The sequence below is a fragment of the Glycine soja genome, chromosome 19, assembly GCF_004193775.1.
Source record: "Glycine soja cultivar W05 chromosome 19, ASM419377v2, whole genome shotgun sequence".
In the NCBI taxonomy this organism is placed as follows: Eukaryota; Viridiplantae; Streptophyta; class Magnoliopsida; order Fabales; family Fabaceae; genus Glycine; species Glycine soja.
In genome coordinates, this window is record NC_041020.1 from 129,614 (window position 1) to 154,926 (window position 25,313).

Genomic DNA, 25,313 nt, shown 5'->3' on the forward strand with positions numbered 1-25,313 from the left:
ATGGACTAAATTGATTGATTCATATCAAATTAGGAATAAAATTAATTAATTGATAAAATTTAAAAATGTTTTTCTATGTCAAAAGTCAAATTAACTAATAGTTTATAAAATTAAAGATATTTTTTAAGGTTAAAATATGTTTTTGGTTCTTAATCTTTTTTTGATTTTGTATTTGATCTCTAATATTTTTTTCTTGACTTTTGGTTCTGTAAAATTTAATTTGTGTTTTGTTTGCATCGGTCATGTTAACTTGACCAAATACAACAAGTGGGTTTGGATCGGCTTGATTAGCTCGATTCATTTTGCATATAATTTTGGCTCAAAATTTAGAGCTTAAATATAAGGTTTATGTTCTTTTTTTGGAAAAAATATAAATTATATTAAACCCAAAATGATACAATAATAAACGGGACATACCTCGTCGTTAAAGAAAATCAAAAGTCTCCCTAATACAAGAAGACCTATATCAAGATGCTAAAACAAATGCAACAGGTGCGCTTGTCTATACATAAGAAACTTAATCTTGCTAATAACCTCTATTACAAAAAATTGATAATCTTAAAAAATCAGCTTGTTCCTAGACAGCCAGATGCAGTAGACTGTAATTGCTATAACCAGACAACGTAATTTTCCTTGAACACCTGATGTGGATCTATCCCTAATTAAAGAGTCAGTAATGCGTTATAAAGAAGTGAAACGCCTGCGGAAAGGAGCCAAATCACGAATGTGAGTCCAAACTTAGAGAGATTTCCTGCAAGAACAAATGAGCATTTGACTCAGCCTCATTTGAACATAAAGGGCAGAGGGAACCCTTGTTCAAAAAAGCAACTTTGTCAAGAGTAAGCAGCCGGTTCCTTTTAGCAAGCCACAGAATGAAAGACATCTTAGGGGGGATTGCTGGGTTCCATATAACAGAACTCCAACTAACAGTAGGCTTGACACCTCTAATGTATTCATAGACTTTGCCAACAAGCAATTGTTCATTGGTGCTTCAAGATTGAATCCTCTTTTTGGCCTAACGTATTCATAAGGTTTAGGTTCTTAATTGGGTTAAAAAGGTCCACATCTAATTTGAGTTCAAAATTTAGAGCCTAAGTCTTATACTTTAACATGTAGGTTTTGACTGGCTTGACTAGCTTGATCCGTTTTGCATAATTAAAAGAGTGACATATTTGTGTATACATTTGCATGTGTGCTTTTAATAGGAAGTTGAAGAGCAAGTTTAGTATTTTAACAAGACCATTAATATAGCATTTTATGAAATTTTGGAAGCAATTAGTCACATGGACAAGGGTCTATGAATGATACAACCACCGTGCACTGCCAGCAGCCCCAAACCATCCCCCCCTCAACCCAGATTTTGCAACCACCAACCAATCCACTAAAGATAAGTAATTGAAAAGTACAAAGGGGCACGGAGTAAACACTAAAGAGACAAACCAAGCAGAAAAGGAAAAGCAATTAGTAGCAAAAGGAAAAGGAGCGTATGGTGTTGTGCAGCCCCGTTGTCGGATTTACCGCAATTCTTCTTCGCCCTCAACCGCGGGGATGAGGCCGTGCAAAAAGAAGGGAAAGTTTTTTTTAGTGATTTATAATTTTTAAAATAAAATAAAGGTATGAGTTTGGTTGTCTTAAATCACAGTTTTGGAATGGGTTCCTATGATAACTATCAAATTCTTGAGTTAACTCGCTAACTCATGATGTTATGAATCTACTTTTTCTCTGCGAGTTGACTCTTGAGTAAATTCTCTCTTTAGTAGATTATGAGTAAACTTGATATAGACTATCGAGTTTATCACTGAGTCAACGAGTTAGTAAGTTAAAAAAATTAGACCAAAATGTAAGTCATTTTTTATTATTTAACATTCAACATACTTTCATTTAGCGTGTTATTCTCAAATACAAAATTATCACCTTTAATAATATAAAACCCTTATTCTCTAATAACATCAAACCCTCGATGAGAATGATTTACTACTACTATAACCTCTACAAGTTATTGTCTAGTAATGATATATTATTACTAGACTTGATTATTTAAATATTTTGAACTTTATGATTTACTGTTTTGTTTTATTATATTGTTGAAATGTTTAATTAGTATATTATTTATAAATATTTTATTATTATTTTTATATGAAATTAATTCTTACGAGTCTATAAAATTCTTATGAGTTTACTTAAACTATCGAGTTTCCTTGGTTGATAATATTGGGATGGTTATTGTGTCATTTTAACAAATAGATGGCAGATCTGAAGTTCGCTAAGAATGCAGCGCATGTTATCCCTTTAGTTATCCCTTTAGTGCTAAATGTTAATTGTTTGTGCCACCATTCTTTGGCTTTGTACTGTGCAGGCACACCTTTGCTTATTTTGTTTTTAATGAAATCTTGATTGTTGAAAAGAAATAAATATAATAACAATTTTTAACCATCACTATTTTGAATTTATTATTTCAAAATTAAAAAATTAACCGAACAATAATATTAACAGAAAACTGAAAAAAAAAGACTAAAACAAACCTCTAAAAAAACATAAAAGACTAAAATAAAAATTAATTAACCAAAACAAAAAAATACTAAGGCATACAAGACTAACGGTAACATTTAATCTATGATAAACACGATAGTAAACCGAAAATGATTTTAGTTTCAATTCAACTGCACTTGTAGTCTCTTAATTTGTCTGATTTTGATTAATTTTGTATATTTAGTACTCATTTTTCCTAACTCGCACAATTAGTTCTCATTGTTTAACTAGTTGAAAACTTTGCCCTCAACACTCAAATTTGTCAGCAAGATCCACAAATCTCCCAATCCAACAAATGAGTTGAAAGCAAGACTATGATACGTGAAATTGATGTGTCATCACACATAATATTTAAGCACCAAGGCATCCCACTTGATATTATATTTTTACGTGTCCAAGTTGGTTAAAGGAATGATGTTCTGTATATTTGATTTCAATTAGTAAAATGGTAATGTTTTGGATGGACCTTCTAATACGATGTTTATCTATTGGGGAAATATCCAATTATTAAACTAGTAATGGCGTCCTCCATAGGCACATATATAAAACCGAAGTGTTGATGGTATAATGAAAACAGTTCACAAAGATAATGGTACAGTGAGTATTAAATATATATATATATATATATATATATATATATATATATATATATATATATATATATATATATATATATAAAACAAAGCAAAAAAACTTCAAATCCACATTAGTAATCGTCACCCTTTGATATAACTTCTTTGCATGTTGGTCGGAGTAAGATTGTATGCTCGAATTGTGATACATAGCTTCCTTTCACATCACATAGAGGAGGATAAGGCTGCATAAATAAACAGTCACAATTAAGAAAACAACAACATACAAAACTAAAGGATATATTGCACCAACTTGAGAATATGATGAATAACCTACAAAGCATGAACACCATTTTGGTGCACAACTATATCATCAGACATGTCCAACACAAATACTTGCAATTTACTACACGTGTTAGACACACGTCAATCTGTGTCCCATTTAAAAATTCAGCACACAACTCAGATCCAGCCATTTAAAATCCTCAATTTTTTCCGACTGTACTTGACAAGTATAAATAGTTTCCTTTACGTTCAAAAGAACATGTAATTATGTTAACCAGAATTTCATGTCTGCATTGAAATGTAACCTGCTAACGGATTTGGTGTTTAAATATTGGATCAGAACTAAGTCAAATCAATCAAAGCTATCAAATTATTAATAATGTACACTTTCAGGCCAAACACTTCTTTCAGACACAAATTACTTCTCATTGAAACCATTATAACATGCATTCAATTTTTTAAAATTTTAAAAATCTTTATATCCTCAATTTCTTGGTGTTTACAGCTTCCTGAAGCGTACCTGAACAATGCCAGAGTCACACAAGTTCTTTAATGCCATTAAGTATTTAGTCTCCCCTAGGCGATCTAAATACCGCCTACAAAAGGCCAAAGTAGAGAAGTTCTTGTTAATAGTTGCTAACAGTTGCTTCGCTCTAGGCAATCTCAGTGGGATATGACCAACATCAAAATTTTTCATGTAGTGGCTGCATTCCAGGTCTTCTCGTACATATCCTTTCCCTGAACATAACGTACATAACATTTAAAGACCAATTACATACTGCATTATTCAAAGACAATGTAACACCCAAAGAAACTATTACCCGTTGATGCAAAGGTTTCAATAGCAAAAAATTCACCCTCTTCCATCTTTGTCTGCTCCCCACCCTTCACAATGGGAACAGATTTTCCAGCATGGATTTGGTAGCGACCAATGCTATGTCCATTCAAATTCCGTATACTCTTAACTGCAATGACATTCTCATTGAAATATATATCACATTCTATATGATACATAATACTAGTAAACGCTATACTATAGGAATATGCAGACAAATATCATCAATTATATGATAGTGGGAAAAATTTCAGCCAATAATAAGAGCGGGTAGATAGAATTTCTCTTGATATATGCACGAGCGTCATGAATTATATAATTTAAAATTACTAAGAGTAGTATAATCCTCTTCTTCCTATTGAGATCTACACTCATTAGCATAAATATATACAGCAGGAGAAGATTTGGCTCAGTTGCCACTCCTTCCATTGTGACAATCCCTGTTTTTCAACAATATCAAAATTAAAGAAATTGCACGCAAAGTTCCTAGTCTTGCCAACACATACACAAGTCAGGTGCATTTATGTCAATAGCAAACACTTCAATCATCAAACTATCCCATTGAAACAAAATTTAGTAGATGATTTATTATGTCTGTGCCTGTGACATTATGAAATATCAAGCACAAACCCTCGACAAAAGTGCCTTGGTGTCAAGGATCCTTCATTAGATAATAATGAAATGTAAATTTTAGATTTGTTTCCATTCTTACAATTCAATGCATGCAATACAGATTGACAAATATATAATCCAAATAAAATGATCACAAAAATTAAGCACAGCCATCCCTACAAGCTTCATACCTTGATACACCTTCCCATTAATCTCAACTTCATAAGATTCCATGACCTCTTGAATTGCGGCACCAATGTCACAAAGGCGCACATCGATTCCAGCTTCCTAGATGGCAAGCCAAAAATTCCATAGCATGTTAGAGGAACCAGCAAATTGCATGATTTAATTGGTGCATATCGAAAACATCACACCACACAGATCAAACAAAAGAAATATGGTGGAGGGGTAGGGATCAGAAACCATTTATTAGGCTTCTGAAGCTTTGCCATAAAAGAGTTCTATAGACAGAGAAACTGAGAAAATCTGCGAAAATAAAGTTGAGTATTCCTATTCTGATTTTCAGAATTCTCTGGTTCTTATTATACAGGATTTAAGCTTTTCCAACAAGCTTCTAATTAACTGAATGTTACAGAAAACTAGCTTTCTAACAGAAATATTAATTGATTGACTAAGGAACATTCTACATTACAATGGACATCTAGTAACAGACATTGTTATCAATGGCATATTGTAGCAGCCAGATAAAAACTGCTATATAAATATAGCAGTAGGCATTGCAGCAAATGGCAGAAAGAATATGTATAAAAAAAGAGTTTAAAAAATAGAAAATAAAAATAAAAATATAACAGGATTTAAAATAAAAACAGCATTAAAAATAAGATGTACAACATAATTAAGAAATGAATAAAATAATAGCTTTTTAAAAAAAGAAAATTAAAAAGAATTAAAAAATAAAAACAAAATAGTACTTTAATAAATAAAAATAATAAATAATCAGAATTAAAAAATAAAATAAAAAACAGTATCAAAATAATAATAGAAAGAGAGAAGCAAAGAAACTTGAGTTGGAGGGTGAATTGCCTCGGCAGATTGGAGAACTTGAGTGGGCAAGGATGAAAGCTAACGGAGTGGAGGAATTGAAAAAAAAATTCAGAGGATGGCAACTCAAAGCTGAAGTTGGCTGTTAAAAATGTCAAAAAAATTTCACCTATGAAAGAACGATTAGGAGAAAGGGAGATGTTGTTAGAGAGACATTATGAAAGAATGGTTCTTCAGGGGAAAAATGGAATACAGAACTTTATTATCAAGAGATGAAGAAGGCATTAAGTTTATTAGATAACAGACAGTTAAAACTGCATCACCGCAATGATGAATGAAGAGGACTGTTTGCATGTAGTAATAATGTTCGAGCAGTTTCTATCAATTGTCTATTTTCTCATTTGTGATATTCCATTCTTGGACGTAACTCCTCATCACTCTTCAAGTCACATATGCAGGCCTTGAAAGTTGAAACATCTCTTGTTGGACTTCTAGCATTATGTTGATCATTCTTGGACCCTTTTTGGATGCCAACTCAATCATGTAAACAAGCTGTAGTTCACAAAGCACTCTAAACGAGCTTGAAGTTTGGTATTAAAGCTTTTCACCGTGTCTTTTAGCTGCAAATGAGCAGTGCATGTGGTGATGTTAACATGGCAGTGTTCGCAAGGGACTAGCCACATGGCTGTGCATAGCAAGCCCGCACCGGTACTGAGGCTACAAAGTGTGCATGTTAGAATCCAATTGCAAGGTATGGGACATGAATCCAACATTGGAAATATGGGATTCTAGTGTGGGATTTATAGAGCCTTAGGCTCTCCAACTACAATGCCTAGCTTTTGTGGTATGGTTCTCTCAACATTCTTATAATAATGATACTGATATTTAGCTTTATGCTACACAATTCATAGAAGTTTTCAAGGTAGTGAACAGGTTTATTTCATGTCAAATTTGTAAACTAGTTAAAAGGGCCACAGACAAGTTTGAGTCGCATGTGACCCAAACATGTTATTAATTTAATTATTTCTTTAGACAAATGAAACTACACCTGTCAATATGAAAGGATAGATGAGTAGTGTTCTTTAAACAGGTAGGCTTTGGGCTGAGAAATCTGACATTATTAAATTCCAGCTACAATGCTACATGATGTAATACCCCTCATTTCACATAGGGTGAATGTACCTTAATACCCGTATTGGTTGCTTCACGAGAGGCTTCAAGCAGTGGATCAAACATGGGGTTGAATGCCACGGTAAAAGCACAGTCAACTATATATCCTATAAACAGAATCCATGACAAGAGGTTCAACATAGTAAATACTAAAGCATGCATACACTAATTACTCATATTATCGCAGAAATACAAGATTGACTAAAAAAATTTCTATGTATTACCATCAACATGGGTACCAAAATCCAATTTCATCACATCATCATACTGAAGTATAGTCTTATCCCCTGAATTTGGGGTCCAGTGAGCAGCAACCCTGGAGGAGTAAGAGTCTAATTTAAGAAAACAATTCAAGGAAGAAACCGTAAACAACTAAAGCATTTTCCATCTAGATGAGGTCAGTTACAAACATCAGACAAAACCATTACATTACAATGATTACATAAAAAAACAACACGGGACATTTAAATTTAAATCCTTTTTAATGGTTTAGGCCAAGGATTTTCCAGTAATTGGAGCTATCGCTTATTTGATCAACTTTTCTAATTAGGGCTTCCACCAATCTTTCTCACATTCGAAATCACGTAAGGTATGATTTTGCCATCTTTTTTACTTAATAGGTGTCATTACTACATTTTCTCAAATACATTCATTTCCATTCAATTTTTCTTTTACAATCACTCATCCGGAATTACATTCTCACACATTTATGCTCTTGGTGGCTCTTCATCGCTCATTCTTAATATTTAGTAGCATAAAGCAAGAAACCACATAACAAAATGGAAAAGCAGAAAACCATAGTATAAAATGTTACCAATTTAAAGAGCATCCTGTGGGGAATGCAATGCCTGCTTGAAGGCCATCCTCTGATATTAGCTTACGAACAGTGTTCTCCAATGTTTCACATATGTCAGTCATCAACATTCCGGGCTTTAAAATGCCTTTAATATATTTGCGAACCTACTTAGAAATAAAGAATATACTGAGCTACTGTTATAACACCAAGCTTTATCAAAGAATAAATATACTTCTCAAATTTTCACTTGAATGTAAAAGAAAATCAGATGAAACAAGGGAAATAAAGAAAAGGAAAATAAGACTTTATTTTCTTACGTTAAAATCTAATGAAAGTATAAGGAATGAAAGAGCAGAGATAACAACATTTTTCTTGTATGGTTGTATTGTAAAAAAGGAAAGCAAAATTTAACATTTGAATATTGACATATTTTCTAATCACTTGGTAAAATAGGTGATTTGATTTACATTAAACCCAACTTTCTCTCCATACGTTTCAGAATTAACTTTCTCAGAATGTTTTCCACAAATTCTTGGAGAATAAAAAATAGGGGGTCAGACCCACATTAATTTTGCCTCCACTTCCCACTCTTCATTTCCTCCTCCATATCCAAACAATAAACAGTGACAATCTTGTCCAATTTTCCTTTTTCAAAATTAGCCATCAAAATAAAGGGTTAAAGCTGGAAAGTAAGACTAAAATTACAACCTGACGATGAACTTCTGCCGCTCGACGAACTGAATTATATAATGGTTTCTGCAGGCGCTCCAGTTCTCTCTTCTCCTCTGAAGTAGTTCTCCATAGGTTACTGGCAAAAAGATTCTAAAATGATTACAACGATATTTGAAAATTTACACAAAATAATTAAAAAAGCATGAGACGCAAACAGTTGTTGATGTTGTTCACACAAGTGTTTCATCTTCTGCTCAAACCGCTATTGACTCTTGTTACCAGTTAATCTTATTCTACAAAAAAGGGACAAGCTTCTATTTCCTAATGTTGTTTTGGGGTCCAAGGTCTCCTACAAGGATGAATTCTTTCATTCCACTTTTGTTATTTCCAAGACTTTGGGAGGACTATATAGGTGGGTAAGAAGTTATGCACCTATCTCCTTTATTATTAAAAAGTAGTTTTGTTATGTTTTTTATAGTGCAAAGCTTAGCTACTTGCTAATTCAGAGGGGTTTATTTAACATAAAAGCTTTGGTTAGACAATAGTATGCTTCCTCTGTTTTGTTTTTTGTTCAATGAATTAAAAAAAGGGAACAGATATTGCTGAAATTGATTCATCACAACTTACTCGTCTTTGTACTGCTGAATTTCACCTTCAGGAAAATCTCCAGATGGGAAAAGGTTAATAACAGAAATTGATGGTGGATCAGTCTGTTGTAAGAGTTCTTTCTTTTTCCTGATCATGCAAAAATAAAATCAGAACTTGAGAGAAAAAAAAATGACAATCAAGAGAATAACCATATAATGGCAGAAAAAGTCGTCAAGTCCTCACTTGCTTTTAGATTTCTTCTTTTTCTTCTTTGAAACTTCTGTGAGAAGAGAAAAAAGAACATGAACATGATATCATATATATATATATATATATATATATATATATATATATATATATATCAAGTGAAAATAGGAAATGAACTATTAGTACCTTTAGCGTCATCTCCTTTTTGTGATGGTGGAGAAAGCTCAGCATCAGCATCAGCATCAGCATCAGCAGCCCCTTCTACAACATGACTTGATGTTCCATTTTCTTCATCTAGCAAATTTTTTTTTAATTGAGAAGTAATTTCCTCCGCCATGAAAGAAAAAAAGAAGACCTGCATGCATGCTCAATCAATCAAATTACAGAATAACAAACAACAGAAAGAATAATCCATCCAATCCATTTGAATCTGAAACAATTAAAATGAAGAAACCTGGTGCGGTGCGGTGCGGTGCTGCTATGAAGCTGCGACTTGATGCGATGGTGGACGGAGGAAGGAGACCTGTAGCTTTAGGGTTCCACTCTGAAGGATGAGACCAGAGCAAAACGTGATTATTATTCACAACAACATTTTATTTTTATTTTTTATTTTTTTATCAGTACAATTCTTCCATTGCACCGAAAGATTTTATTATTATTTTTGTTTTCTCATTCCTCTTACACATTTTTTTATGTTACATTATTTATTATTTATATTAAAGTGATCTAACTTATTTGAGTGTTGAACATGACGTATGTCTGAATGTTATAAATTTTGATAGTGTTAGATTCTTATGAAAAAAAATATTACATTATTTATTTTACTTTTTCACTTGATTTGAAATGTTTTAAAATATAATACAACAGTTTACATAATATAAAAAAACAGTAAAATATGACTTTCTTAAAAAACAATAAAATACATAATATGAAAAAAAATATAACAATTAAAACTAAAAATATAATGAAAATAATTTATCATTATATTTTTATAAATGTTTAAAATTAATTAAAAAACTAATTTATAACATCACAAAATACATTTTTATAAATAAAATAAAATAAAATAAAAATTCACATAAAAACATTTTATAAATATATTTATTTTTATCATTTTACACTTTTCAACTATTTCAATATATAATTTTAATCAATAACTATAATTTAATATATCAACTTAAAAATATTAATATTAGTTACCGGCTAGTCATTTTTTCCTTTTTTAGTTAATTTTTCAATTAATTTTGTCATATGTTTAGTTAGCATTTCAACTTCAAATTTTTTTTACTGACTAAAACATTTATTTTGAATAAGTTTTTTTTAATAACTTTTAACATTTTTTAAAATACTATTTTTAAAAACTAGCTTTTTATCCTCATTATTATTAAATTTCTTTATTATCATTTTAAATAAAATATTTTTTATTATTTATTTTTCACTTATTGCCCTCACAAATTTTTTTATATTACCCTATTTATTTTAAACATTATACTATTTATAATATTTAATTTATGTTTTCAACATTACACTTCACAAAATTACAATCATAAATGTTGCATTTATTTTATTTTCTATTATTTTTTGAATAAATTTATATTACATGATTTATTTTAACTAATATGTTATTTAACATAATAAAAATATAATGTCTCCTTAAATATATATATATATATATATATATATATATATATATATATATATATATTACTTTATTTTTAACTTGATTAAACATATTTTGAGTGTAGTATAAGATTAATAAGAGTATAATCTCTCAAAATTTAAACTATTAATCGACACTCTTTTTACCCGGAGATCAATGATTAAGAGCGTGTGAGTAATGTAAATTCTGGATAGATCATTTTATATTATCTACACACCTATATAACATTTAGAACTTTTTCTGTTGTGGGTGTGTGCTTGTGAAACATTTTTACTTAATTAATATTTAATATATAACATGCACGTACGCGAGAACAATATTCATTCTGAATTCTTCATCCTCGTCTAGAGACTAGAGCCACTTTTATTTACAAAGTCAAAATCCGCAATGAATATTTCGGGTAAGTGGCGCAATATATAAGACTGGTTTGCTATATGTGTGTTTGGGGACTTTAGATACAGTTATGGACATAACTAAGGTGAAAAGAAACATGGGAATGAGCCATGAGGGAATATAATGAAGAAGAAGTTGTGCAGTGCAGTACATGTTTTTTTGCAGTTTCAATTCCCAGCTTAAAGAAAGAAAGAGTGTTGCTAGCTAGTGGTGTTTCTTCCCTCTAAAAATCTTGGTCCAATTTGTTATTACCTTGTTTTTCTTCTTAACAATGAAAGGACTGACAGGACGATGAGGTGAAGAAGCCTTCTGATGAAACTTAGAATTAGCTCCTCTAGAAGGCGTCTTGATGCTCTTTCTCGAAATGCCAGTGCCATACTTGGACCAATTCTCCAACTCCAATTCATTATTAACTCTCTTTGGAACCAACTTTTCTTTTGCTTTTCCCTCAGTTGCAGCTATCTTAGTCTTCATCACTATCTCCTTCTCACTCTCCCTCACAGCTTCAACCCACGCCTTTGCCGCTTCAACTTTCTTCTCAGCAATTTCATTTGCCATCCCTGCATGGTTTCTCAAATACTCATATTCAAACTTTGATATTATAATTAACGAACTAGGCTTTGTTAAATTACTAATTCTCTCTTTCATGGCATTCTCCGTAAGAATCTTGAGCTTCTCCAAGGCTAAAGCTTCTGATGATTTCACTGCTTCTAGCTCCTGCATGGCACCTTGAAATCTTTCCTCACTCCCCTTTATCTCCAACAAGGCCTTTTTAATCTCTTCTTTGGTGCCTGCAACCTCTCCATTTATTATAAGCTCTTTTTCTTTTTTTGCTGCTTCTGTTTCGGACTTGAGCTTATCAAGAGTTTTTGACAAGTTACTGACTATTGATTTGGCCTTTTCCTCTGCAGCAGACACGGCTTCTAATTTAGATTTTGCTCTCAAGAGCTTGTAACTGAGGTTTCGAACTTTTGCACCAATTTTCGATTCCGTGTTCTTTAAATGATTCGTGGCTGCACTCACATGCTTCAGCTCATTTCTTGTGACATCCATAGAGGCCATAAACTTAAAACCTTGTTCTCTAATGGAAGCCAAGTCTTTCTTTGCTGCCTCTATTTCTTCTTTTGTAGCCTCTAACACACCAACATCTCTTGATTGATCTTCTTCTATATGCTCCATGCTCTCACCACCTCTTCCATGTACCCTTTTCCCCGTTTTCTTAACAAACTTCAACTCATTCTTCAACATATCAATATCAGACAATGTCGTGGCCAATTTCATTTCGAGCTCTTTTGTCTCATCTATCTCTTCAATGGCCTCTTTCAACTTGTTCCTTGTGTTTTCAACAGTTTCAATGTCTCTCAGTTCATTCAAAGCGTCCATTCTGGCCAATTCAACCACCACTTGTTCTTCACTGGCTTCCTCAATCTCCTTCCTCAGTTTTTGTGCTACTCTTGAGAAGGACAGCATGGTGGATCTCGATGCTTCGATTTCCTTCTCCGCTCGCAGTTTCTCCTCCAAAACAGAACCCACATCAAGCTTAAGTTGGAACAATTCCCGCTTAGCATGTTCCAATTCTCTCATAACTTGAGAATACTCATTATCATCCTTGCTCGGTTTCACATACTTCTTTAGTGGTGCCATGTCTCGCATTTCGGCTTTTGCCTTGTAGATAGATTCCCCAATCATAGAGAAAAGATCTTTCACTGTCTGTTTAGCATTGGAAAGCTCAGCTTCTGCTTGAGCTTTTGCAGATTCTGCTGCCCATTTGGTCTCTTCGTACCGAACAATATCATTGCTTGCTCTGTGGAGTTCTTTTGCTTTTGAAGAGTGCTTCTGAGGAATATTTAACAAAACAATGTTGTTATCAAGTGCTCTAATTAAAAGGACACCTAAAGAATCTATAAATAGAATTTTTTTAACTCAAAATCTTAATAATGGTGTGTTCATGTTGTGTGGGCAAGAATTGTACACGAAGAGATATTTGGTGCAATACTAATTGAAAGATATGGAAAAAAAAAGGGGGTTAAAATGATTTCGACATACAGAAAGAAGACCACTCAAGACATGAGTGACGAGAGTAGAATACATGGTGTGTTTATTTCATGAAAAGGGAGATGAATCTTATAGTAAATAATATATCTCCTAAAATTTAATTAACAAGGTGTAATTTATGTAACTGACTTTTATTGTTATTGTTGTGTGTTGGTAAGGGTTTTTCAGAAAATCTTTTCAATTTAGATTTATTACTTAACAGTGTCAAACTTGTAAAAATTCTTGTTGAGAAAAATTGCACAAACCAATTTAGTAGAATAAATGGCATCAACTGCAGCTAGATGAAGATTAATGAGGAACATACATACCGTTGAGAAATCTTTTTTCAGCGAAGGACTATTAACATCTGCAATATTCCTGTTACCACATAAGTTAACACCGGCTTTAACCAAACCAATTCCTCTTGTTGTGTTACCAGGCTTTGAGGCTGAGCCATCCATATCCTATGTATTCCTGTTTGGAACCACACTACTGAACTGATGAAGGTTTAATTCAGATACATAATCAGAATTGTTCACTTATAATTTGTTCTATAATAATAGTGTCACTTTTGAACTAGTAGTTGCAAAAGGGTATAACACTAAGTACACGTAGTATAACTTATAGCTAGCTAGCTAGCCTAGCCACACTAAGCAGTGATATAATTAAGAAACGAGCATAAAGGCTTGAAATGGCTTACCAGCTGAGTGAGATTGTTGTTGGAGACTGGTTAGCTCAAAAATCAAACATGTTAGGAGGGAGAACTTTTGTGGCTGAGAATTGTAATAAGCTCAAAGGGTTGAGAATAGGAAGAGGGTGATGAGGTCCACATGACTGGCTGCTATTGGACACATTCTACTGTTATTCCTTTCAGATTTTTCGTACACTATTCTCTTCTTCAAAATATTGTTAAGTTGTTCTCAAATTTATTTTATTCCATTGGACATATCAATTAAAATATCATTTTCATACTTTGTCTGCTTCGTTTCCCTTATTGCAAAGGTGGAAATATATCCACCGGTGTTTTTTTTATTATTATATGTTAAAACACAATTTTATGATATTATTTAAAAACAATTTAGAGAAAGATATTCCACTTCTATTTCTAGCGTGCAATGAGCGCCAACTCAAATATTTCGTTTTTTTATAGCATCTTGATTTTGAAAGTTCTCATAAAATTCCATCGTTACCTGTTGCATCAATCCTTTTTATTCCTAAAATTTCTCAAATTTGATAACTATGATCGCAATTTAAAACTTTGTCTTCAGGAAAATAATAACAGCATTGCTATTCAGTTAAGGAAAAAAAAAAAGAACAGTACTGATTCACCATGAATAAAAATGAATGTTTGTCGTTAGTCAGTTGTTAAGTATCAATACAAACAATAAATTGTAACAAAAAGACAAGCCACGATTTTAGTTTAAGGTTTTTGCCTTTTCTTTTTTGTGCCAATATGTGATTTCCGAATACTAAAAATACATTTAAAACAATAACAGACAGAATCTATAATATAAATCCTTGATATAAAAGTTTTTTTTTATATATAGGAGTGGAAAAAACTCCGATCCGCAAATACTTGCTGTTAAAATTTGGTATGATATAAAATGTATAGATAAATAAATATTCATTTAACATTTTATTATTTCAATTTTTAAGATGATTAGTTATTAAAAATAAATTAAAATATTGAAAGTGACATCTCTTTTATCCTACACTGGGAAAAAAATAGAAAATATTACTATTTTACCTTTTGTTTAAATGAAATGTTAGGACACGATAGTACTATATTTTTCAGATTCTATTTAAACTAATTGGGTATTTTAATAGTTTATATTGTCCTAATAATTTCGTTGAGACAAAGGGTAAAATTATTATATTTTTTATTTGTAGGATAAAAGAGAAGAAGTTGAAACTAAAAAGGAGCAATTACTTAATTACTTAATGCAACTTCAAATTTTGTATTAATATCTTTTTTTTATTCTTCTTCTCCTAAGCAAAACTCTAGTTATCTCTCTCCCAAACATTCACCTCCACCTAACACCACCCCCACACCCAAACACCACCATTGCCACATTGAATGCCCCCACATCACACCAAATCCACCACCATGCCCCCACCCAACAATTCATTACCGCCACATGCATCATTATAATCCATGAATCATCATGTCATTTTAAACACATCATGTGTCACACCACCATAGTATAGTTACAAATTGAGTAATTTGTAATGTATTTATGTGTATCACCTATATACTTTAATTTGATCCTAATTCTTATTAGATTATTCAATCGGCAATACACATCACTTCTTGCTTCAACACTATCCCTGACCCAAGTTGACGATCAACCGCCTCCATGCTCTCATAGGACATGCTTTGTTCAGCGATGGAGAGAAGAGATTGAGTGAGGTGAGAAGGATAAGATGAAGACTTTACAAATATAGGAGGTGTACCAAGCAAAAAATGGGGTGCCTTAGTAACTGTCCTAATAAACGTTATGATTATGACCCTAATCTGAGGTATCAACGAAAATGAAAAAAAGAGAAAACAAAAGTGTAAGAAAGAGAGTGAATAGAGAAGATGGAGGTGGAGCGTTCTTCGCTGTGCAACTGCGTGGAGCTTCTCGACGATGGTCGCCACGACCAGGCCATTCGCCTCCAAGAGTACTTGTCTGATCCACAAACTCTTCTCCAACTCAAAAACGATTCCGAACACAAGCTGTCCATCACCGATTACCAACTTCGTCTCGCCAAACTCAAATCTCAACTCTACGTTGCTTCTGCTGGTTCCTTCCTTCTTAATCATGCAAATAATTTAATGATAAATTGATTGATAAACTTTACAACTTAATCATGTAATCAATTTGTACTTTTTATTTTAGATATCAATTTGTCAGATCATCACACTTTTGTGGATAAATTTGAGTATTTACTCTGTCTTTCCTATCTCATTTCTTATTTTGAGTATATATATGTGTGTGTTATAAATCTTCCTGCAAATAGTGTTCGGGATTACCTCCTGCCAGCTACACAGAACCTGTTAAAAGATTCGGATGCACTGGATCCAGCACACAAAAAGAAGCCATTGAAATTATTATAAAGGAAAGATCTGGGGCAAGTGTTAGTGGTGGTGGTGCAAGCAAGTCGATGGGTTCTCATCTTGGGCTTGTATCATCAGTGAGCAACTTCTTTGGTGATGGTGGCTTGCTTGGAAAGAGAGACAGCACAGAAGCACAGAAGCACAGCAGCCAGAGAGAGTTGTATCCCCCAAGGCTACATCACAACCACAACCAGAGGACACTAGATTAAGGCGCATCATGCTGGGACATTTCACCTACATACTTAGGACCAAGGGAAAATCCCAAGACGAAATTCACAACCAATAAGATGCATTTTTCAAATTTTTTTAACAAGTAGAATTATTTCCCAAATAGGCAAGATTTCTTTTTTGTTCTGTTTTGGGAAACAATTCAATCTTTTTATAGTGATTGTTTTGCTATAAGAGCTGGAAATGTCAATAAAGTTTGCTTTTGAAGGAATCAGTACATGTTTGGTTTGTCATTTAAAATATTGTGAATGTAAATTCATGGAATAAAAGGAGAATAAATATATATACGTAAAGATATTGATTTATTAACAAAATTACTTTTGTCTTAAATATATTTTTGTAATGGTTATCCTAATATGTTGTTAGTCGACTATCAATGGAATGGAAAGATATTCTTGGTGCTAAAAAAAACATCAATAGATTTAACTTTCCTAAAAAGATGAAGATAAACTTAGGATTATATTTGTCAAAATATAGTTAAGGACATGTTTAGATAAACTTATATGTAAACACTTTTAAGAGAATGAAATAAAATAAAATAAGTTTTTCTATAAGTGAAAATTAATTTTTTTTCTTATTTTTCTCTCTTAAAAGTACTTAAAGTTTATTTAAATATATCCTGCAAAATTAGTTGGGACTGAAAACTATTAAAATTGGTTTGTTGGATTCCACATGTTTGATAAAATTATTTGTTAAATAACTGATATATAATTGATATAATTATTAATTTATTGGGAGTCAGTTGAATAAATATCTGTAAATCTGTAATTCGAGGGACTAAGCTATGATTTGAGAGGTACCTTGAAAAAAATGTAGCCATAATGTGAAAATACAAACTAGTACTTTTACGGTAAATTTCTGACATAATCCATGATTGCAAATCTTTTAAAAAAATCCACGACTGCAAACGCCCAGTAGAAAGATTAATTTTCTAATTAATTTGGGTTCGCGTGTTTATATAACTGATTTGTCTACTAAATCGCATATTAGAAATACAATTTGTAACTAACCGAGTCTATTGATCAGTTAGTAAGATAAGTGTTATTATAAATTATTGTCTTCCATTCTTACTTTTTATATATATAAAGAAATAGGATTCGTAAAGCAAAAGCACTGTGCCGCTGATACTTACAACATTATGTTTTATCAGTACATGGCAATTAACTTTGATAAATACAACCACATGCATGCAATATTATCTATCGTACAGTACCCATTTCCACATTACTATTATTTCAAGGTAATAAAAATACATAGACATACACTGTGATAAATTCACATTCTTTTTCTTTTTGCCTTGATTAAATAACTTACGGCAAAAGTTTTAAGAATATTATATAAAGGGTATATATATATAGTATTGTTGTAGGTAGTGATTGATGATTTTGGATATGAGTGGAGGAAAGAGAGAGAGAGAGAGAGAGATATCTATCATGCCCCATCTTGGAGGTTCCTGTAAATTGGAAAGGGAACTTGGCCAGACTCAATACGCCTAATGTCCTCCACAAGACGATCATAGTGCCTCCTCACTTCCTCTGGAGTTTTTCCACCAACAGCCCTTGCAATGTTGCACCACCGGTTTGGAGTGTCCTTGTCATAAACTGCTAGAGCTCTTTCAAACGCTTTGTTTTCCTGAACCGTCCATCTACTAGTACTAGAGGAAGAAGACATCATATATATATATATATTGAACTAATTAATGAGACTGAGAAGGCAAAAAATTGAATTGAAGATACATGGTGGCAGTTTCCTTCTCCTTTTATAAGCACAGTAGAGTGCCAAATAGAGAATCAGTCAATTCATCAGAATAAAAAAAATTCTCCATTCTTTACTTGCAAGGGTGTATCAAATTCAAAATTTAATTACTTTTTCTAACGCCCAATCTTGTACTAATTACATGAGTTTTGATAGATTGGTGAATGAATGTAAAAATTAATTCTCATGAACACACTCTATTATGAATTAAAATTTATTAGTTCTACTTCTTATTCAATGTGTCACTCATAATTTTGTAATTTTTAAGTAATAAATATATTATCGATCACCAGCGCTCATAATTTAACATATATAATGTGTTGTTTACCGTTAACATTTTCATTTGCTTGTAGTGGAGCTTCCAATATGCAAGTAGCACTTCTCATGGGTGCATCATATTCATATACTCGAATCTGGATGGTTTCTATAAAAAAAATCTTGCATTAACTTAACCCTAAAAAATGTTTTCTCCTTAACGTACTCTAAAAAAGAAATTGTGGCCACAACTCTAAAGTCTGGACCATTAGATCGATGGCATTCAGAAGTGTACCTCATCATGCAGTTTTATCCCTCTATTGCACATTAGTCATACCTTGCCACACTGTGATATATATCTTCTTGTCTTGTTCTATATATATATCCCGATTCCTCATCAAACTTACCTGTCGAATCCCACACATGGCTATAAATTATAGTTTCTACGCTATATTTTAATAAAAAAAATAAAAATTATATGGCCAAGGTCAACACTAACTGCTTTCTTTAATTTGAGTTGAGCAACACCATTCTTAATTATTTTCCAAGATTTATCCTTTGTAGAGTTCCTTTTCTTTTAGTCATTAGGCACCCCTAGCAGTTGCAGGTTATACTTACAAAGGGTGTGACTTGTTGGAATCATGACGTAGCATCCTTATCTTTTCCTCCATATGATTAGCATAGTCTCCTTATGAATAGGCAACAACTAGTTTATATATTCTGGATCTATGCTTTTTCACAAAATGCATTCCTGATATTCCTTTAGATTTTAGTTAGAAAAGGACAGTTTAAAACTAATATATGTATATTTGGAATGAAGCCAACTCAAATATTACAAGATCAAGCATCAAAGGGGGTGGTGTGAAATCATGGCTTTAGAATAGCAACTTGGAGAAATTGGCTAGCCCTATTGGGACTGTCTTTAGCTAATATCTTGCAAGTAGACCTCAATATATATACTCCTTCATTAATTCAAAAAAAAAAAAAGTGGAAACTAATGAATATATAGCCAGGGAGTTATAGTATAGAGAAAAAAATAGTATTAGACAAAAGATTTTTCTGTTACATTATTTTATAATACTATATTTTCTCTATATTTAATTTTCGTTAGCATCATTTTATTCCCTATTTCTCTCTTTATTATACAAAAAATGTACAAAATTGCTGTATAAAGACAATTTCTCTGGGTTCTTCACCTCTTACGATGACTGATATATTGGGAAATTTAATTTGAATATACATAATGTCTAGATTGTATTAAATTTTTTATAATATTGTTGTGATGATAAGGGAATAATAATGAGTATTAATGTTCATTATTCCAAGACCTTTGTAAGTTGTAGCTATATACCTGGTCCTTGGTAGTACAATTAATATTGTATACGGATTCTTCCACCTTTATTGGAAGATCCTTTTTTTAGTGTCTTTGACTTGACTATACCAATAAGTACCAAATAAGGCTGGATTATGGTTGACCCTAGTTTATTAAAGAGTAGTTATACTTAAATAATAACTTAGTTGATTGTTGATAACTTGATCCTTAATTTAAACCCGTAAGTGTATCAATATAGGAGTTTTAAATAAGATTAAGATTATGTCAGATAAAATTAACTAAAAAAGTTGTATAAAAATTAAAAAGTTAATTGTTAGTTGAAAATTATAACTTGAAGTTGAAAAATAATTTTATTAAATTATAAGTATTTAATAAAATTATTTGTTAAAATAGTTGAAAAATATAAAATTATATAAATAAACATATTTATGTAATGTTTTTATACAAATTTTAGTTTGATTTTCTTGATAAAAAAATATTTTTTATAGTATTTATAACTTTAGTATCAAATTAATTTTAAACTTATTAATATAGAAAGAAGAGAATATCATTATCAATATCATTTATAATAAAAAATATAAATATGTCAAAGTTAAAATTGAATTATTCAAATAATATTTGAGTTTGAATCAAAAAATTTAGATTAAAAAATATAATAAAAAGATAAAAATAAAAAAACCCTATCATATGTAAAAATAGGTAAAAATAATAAAAACTTACCTTAAAATAAAAAAGATCAAAAAAGAAATATGATAACTATTCAAGAACAAAAAAATAATGAGTAAATATAAAAAGTAAAAGATAAAAACTAATATTTTATAAAAACACTAAAAATTACTAAAAACATTTATTTATCAAATAATTATATAAATTTTTCAATTAATAAAAAAACTAAAAACTAACTAAAATATATTTACACTCTAAAACATTTCTTTTCTGCGTGAATCGTCGTTACAGAGCACGGAACCAGGAATCGGCTTCAAATGGGACAAGTAGACGAATCGAGTATGTGTAGGTTGGTCCAAAACAAAAGCAGCTGCAAAAAGCAGAGAGATATTTCATGAAGGAATATTTGTTTTTGATCAAACTAGTTGACATTAAAATGTTTACCAAGTTTATCTTCTAGATAATTAAACTCATCTATCATGCACAAGTTCTTAGAAAACGAGCTAGATGTTAAAGCAACAATTATATGAAAAAAATGTTTCCATCCCTTTTTATCTATCATGCAGGAGTTTTTCAAAATGTAAATGCCTTGAGCTCTTCCTTCATCCAAAGCCTTGTAAGTTCTAAGCCACATAATTTGTTTAGTTCTCAAAACTTTGTGATGAGACATCATCCTACCAAGGGAAAATATGTAGTTCCATTTTGTTAGATGAATATATAGTTTCATTTAGTATCTTAACATTTAACTTTTACTACACTTTTGATGATAACTAAATTTTAATGTCAAGTAACAACTTGTATTTAGGATGAAGTTGACTGGTTCAAGTGTTCAAGTGTCAAGAACGGCAATAGCAAAGCTTGAAATAAAATAAAAGTTTGTGAATTTTACCTTATATCATTTATTTATTAATAAACTTAAAAATTAGGATAAAATTTATAAAAAAAATTGAAGTAAAATTTGCTAAAAAAATAAAAAAGTTGGATGAAAAAATTACCAAAAAAAATATTGGAATAAAAAATATAATTATGTTAAGTTAAAGTAACGGAAAATAAAATTCGTAAATTTTTTAAAAATTAAGAGTAAAATAAGTTAAATTAATTTATTGAAGTAAAATTCATCAAAAATTAAAAAACTTGAAGGTAAAAAAATACAATTAAGAGTTTTTTTTTATGCTGGATCCATGTTATTTTGTTGTAAATCTTTATATGTGACTATGTGTTTGATTTAGAGTGTAGCAATTAGTATGGATCAAAATAAAATACAATTTTTTTTTCAATTTCTATGCTTGGAGGTTGTGCCGTTGAGTTGAGTTGAGGTGATGGGCTCTAAACTCCACTGAGAAGTTTGATGGTAAGAACAGAACCAAAGAAAGGAGAAAGGCTGTCTCTTTACCTCTTTCAATGCTTCCCCCTTTGCCCCCAATTTGATTTGACTGTATTTTTGGCAATTTTTTATTTGGAGCTTCTCATATTCCACATGGGTCTCCTCCTTCATCACGCTTTCTGATTCATTTCCTTCTCAAGTTTCAATTTTCCTTAACGAGGAAGAAGAAAAAGGGGGTTATGGCGTTTGAGAGATAATAAAAGACTCGATTTTTGGTGGTACTGGTTATCTTTGTCGGAAGAGCTGAATTTGATGGACAGAGTTATTCAACCTCCATTGGTAATTAGCTTATTATGTCCCGTTTTTCCTTTTACTAGTTTATAATATATGCCTTTTCATGTTTAGATTATGAGGTCAAGTGGTAAACCCAATGCTAGGTTAGTACTGAAATGTTGCTACTGGCTTTGGGGGCATTATAGATGACAAATGCTTACAAATTAAATGTTGTAATCCCGGTGTTTAGATTAGGACAATATTTTGAATAATCTAACTGCCAAATTCTCAGTATTTCCTAAAATGTTAAGCATGTTATTCATCCTGAATTTTGGGGATTGTTGGACACTGAACTAGTCTTCTAACATGGACCAATCGTTTGAGGCTTGAGGTCTGTGTACTATGATTTATTTCCTAGGACGAACTTGATGTAGGTCACATTACATAAGACCTTCAAATGCTTTATCATATTGTGCGTGCCAACTCATGCAGTTCAATATTCATCAAAATGTCATAAAGCTTATTGTAAATTATTTTTTCATGATTTATAAATTGGTGATTAGCTTATGTATATACGACTTTATCTGAAACTGAAAGACTGCTCTCACTAATTAATGTTTATTTTGTTAGTAAACAAGGTGCTCCATCTGTTGCATCTCAAGTATTATATGTATTATATTGCTGTGGGACATCAATGTCTCGTGTTTGAGTCCATGGATCATAACTTCACGTACTACCGGAAAAAAAAAGGATGTGCTTTCATTTTAATTAAAAGTGTAGATAAACAAATTTTCTGTTTCAAATGTGTTTGTGCAGGTTGATACAACTGCGTGTTTATGCAGAGTAGATACAGGTCTAAAAACCGTTGCTGGAGCAAAGAACTATGTCCCTGGAACAAAGTTCTGTCTTCAACCTGACATTAAACCATCCATTCACCCAACTAGAAACAAAGTCGGCACATGGTGACAGAAGCCGTAATCAATCCCCTCTACTTCCAGGACTCCCTGATGATCTGGCTATTGCTTGGCTAATCCAAGTCACACGAGTTGAACACCGTAAACTTTGGCTAGTCTGCAAAAGATGATAATGTCTTTTGGTTGGTAACTTCTTATACTCTCTCCGCAAGAGTCTTGGAGTCGCAGAAGAGTGGATATATGTCATTAAGAGGGACCAAGATGGAAAAATATCATGGCATGCCTTTGATCCTGTGTACCATCTATGGCAGCCCCTGCCACCTGTTCCTAAGGAATATTCTGGAGCTCTTGGTTTTGGCTGTGCTGTTCTCAATGGCTGTCACCTGTACCTGTTTGGAGGGGAGGACACACTAAAGGGATCCATGAGACGTGTCATATTTTATAGTGCTAGGACAAATAAATGGCACTGTGCCCCAGATATGCTTCGTAGGCGGCACTTCTTTAGCTCCTGTGTCATAAACAATTGTCTGTATGTGGCTGGTGGGGAGAATGAGGGTGTGCACCGGTCCTTGAGATCAGCTGAAGTGTATGATCCCAACAAGAATAGATGGTCATTTATTTCAGATATGAGCACTGCAATGGTGCCTTTCATAGGAGTTGTCTATGATGGGAAGTGGTTCCTGAAGGGACTCGGTTCTCATCGGCAGGTTCTGAGTGAGGTCTACCAGCCAGAGAACGATAACCGGTACCCTATTTATGATGGAATGGTTTCTGGCTGGAGGAACCCTAGCTGTACCCTAAATGAAAAGCTCTATGCCTTAGACTGCAAGGACGGCTGCAAGATTCGGGTTTATGATGAGGTTGCTGATTCATGGAGCAAGCATATTGACAGTAAAATGCATTCGGGGAGCTCACGGGCTTTGGAGGATGCTGCTCTTGTCCCCCTGAATGGGAAACTCTGTATCATCCGTAATAATATGAGCATTTCTCTGGTTGATGTTTCAAAACTTGAAGATTTGAAAGGATCATCTCCTGAACTGTTTTGGGAAACTATTGCTGGGAAAGGACAGTTCAAGACCTTGGTCACAAATCTGTGGTCTAGTCTTGCTGGGAGAAACCGACTCAAAAGTCACATAGTTCACTGTCAGGTTCTTCAAATTTAGAGGCTGTATAGTTCTAAAAATTCAACAATTAGCTTGTCACAGGTTACAGTATCTCTCATCTTGATGGTATATGTTTGTGAGAAGCTGGGACAAATCTTGCCAGAACACCATGATGCAGTCTATAATTGCTTTTCATCTCAAATCCTTGGCATCATGCTCATCACAAGAGGTGAAACATAGATGAGATGTTTTACTAATCAAGTAATCATATAATGTTACAGATATTGATGCATAGTTGTTACATCTGAAAAATTGAGTAGGCTGCTTACAGATCACATGGTTTTATCATTAGCTTGTCTTTTGTTTTGCTGCAACCAATGTATGACTTGGAGTGTTGGACGGGGGAGAATTTAAGAGTCAGTTTGGTATTCTTATAAATTTGAGGGTGAAAATTTCAAGAATTAGTTTTGAATATAATTTTTCATATAAAAACTCATCTATGAATTTTTCACCCTCATTTTCTGTAGTGACACCCAACTGACTATCGACTCTTAATATTATATAAAACTCTTTGCATTTACATATTTATACATGAGCACAAGTGGAATTGGGTTTACTAGTGAAATACTACTATCCTGTTTTGTATTATGATGGAAGTTACAACTTTTGACAGTTTGGATATAGCTTCAGCGTAGTTACAAATTATCAATTTATCATGCACGTACATATTACTTTTGACGTTCAAACCATGAAACTGAATTATTATGTTCAATTCATTTTTTATAATGTTCAACTGTTCATACAAATTGACAAATTACCAAATTAGTTATTAAAGGAAAAGAGAAAAAGGAGCGACTTAATTCATAAGGAAAAAGGTTTGGGTAAGTGTTTTAGTTCATACACACACAAGCTAAAGTCTAAAACTGTAAAATCCCCCACAACAATAAGCTGGGATAGCTAGAAAGCTTTCCCAACTCTACAAGTTCATATAGTTAAATTAAATTATA

At 32.2% G+C, this 25,313-nt stretch overlaps 3 protein-coding genes and 1 pseudogene across 8 annotated transcripts; 1 reads left to right on the plus strand and 3 right to left on the minus strand.

The window, feature by feature from the left end:
- Positions 1-3,009: 3,009 nt before the first annotated feature.
- Positions 3,010-9,885, minus strand: LOC114400330 (methionine aminopeptidase 2B-like). Of its 4 annotated transcripts, none has more exons than XM_028362753.1 (13): positions 9,723-9,885; positions 9,455-9,623; positions 9,305-9,341; positions 9,101-9,208; positions 8,510-8,609; positions 7,820-7,965; positions 7,230-7,321; positions 7,018-7,112; positions 5,025-5,121; positions 4,208-4,351; positions 3,907-4,124; positions 3,206-3,346; positions 3,010-3,151 (listed from the first exon to the last, which is right to left on the minus strand). In XM_028362753.1, the coding sequence occupies exons 2-12, from the start codon at positions 9,603-9,605 to the stop codon at positions 3,236-3,238; spliced, it is 1,299 nt and encodes a 432-aa protein (XP_028218554.1). In that variant the 5' UTR covers positions 9,606-9,623; positions 9,723-9,885; the 3' UTR covers positions 3,010-3,151; positions 3,206-3,235. The 4 variants fall into 4 exon arrangements, with proteins under 4 accessions (XP_028218554.1, XP_028218552.1, XP_028218553.1 ...); XM_028362751.1 differs by having other exon boundaries at positions 3,010-3,155; XM_028362752.1 differs by having other exon boundaries at positions 3,010-3,165.
- Positions 9,886-11,226: 1,341 nt separating this feature from the next.
- LOC114400720 (protein PLASTID MOVEMENT IMPAIRED 2-like) lies at positions 11,227-14,244 on the minus strand. 3 transcript variants are annotated; one of them, XM_028363326.1, is made up of 3 exons: positions 14,056-14,244; positions 13,685-13,829; positions 11,227-13,157 (listed from the first exon to the last, which is right to left on the minus strand). In XM_028363326.1, exons 2-3 carry the CDS (start codon positions 13,814-13,816, stop codon positions 11,526-11,528), a joined length of 1,764 nt encoding a protein of 587 aa, XP_028219127.1. In that variant the 5' UTR covers positions 13,817-13,829; positions 14,056-14,244; the 3' UTR covers positions 11,227-11,525. The 3 variants fall into 3 exon arrangements, with proteins under 3 accessions (XP_028219127.1, XP_028219128.1, XP_028219126.1); XM_028363327.1 differs by having other exon boundaries at positions 13,685-13,847; XM_028363325.1 differs by having other exon boundaries at positions 13,685-13,852.
- A 3,566-nt stretch (positions 14,245-17,810) lies between these two features.
- On the minus strand, positions 17,811-18,399 carry LOC114400721 (transcription factor RADIALIS-like). The gene has a single exon (XM_028363328.1). It carries the CDS (start codon positions 18,355-18,357, stop codon positions 18,115-18,117), a length of 243 nt encoding a protein of 80 aa, XP_028219129.1. The 5' UTR covers positions 18,358-18,399; the 3' UTR covers positions 17,811-18,114.
- Positions 18,400-21,938: 3,539 nt separating this feature from the next.
- LOC114399218 lies at positions 21,939-24,954 on the plus strand (annotated as a pseudogene).
- Positions 24,955-25,313: the final 359 nt, after the last annotated feature.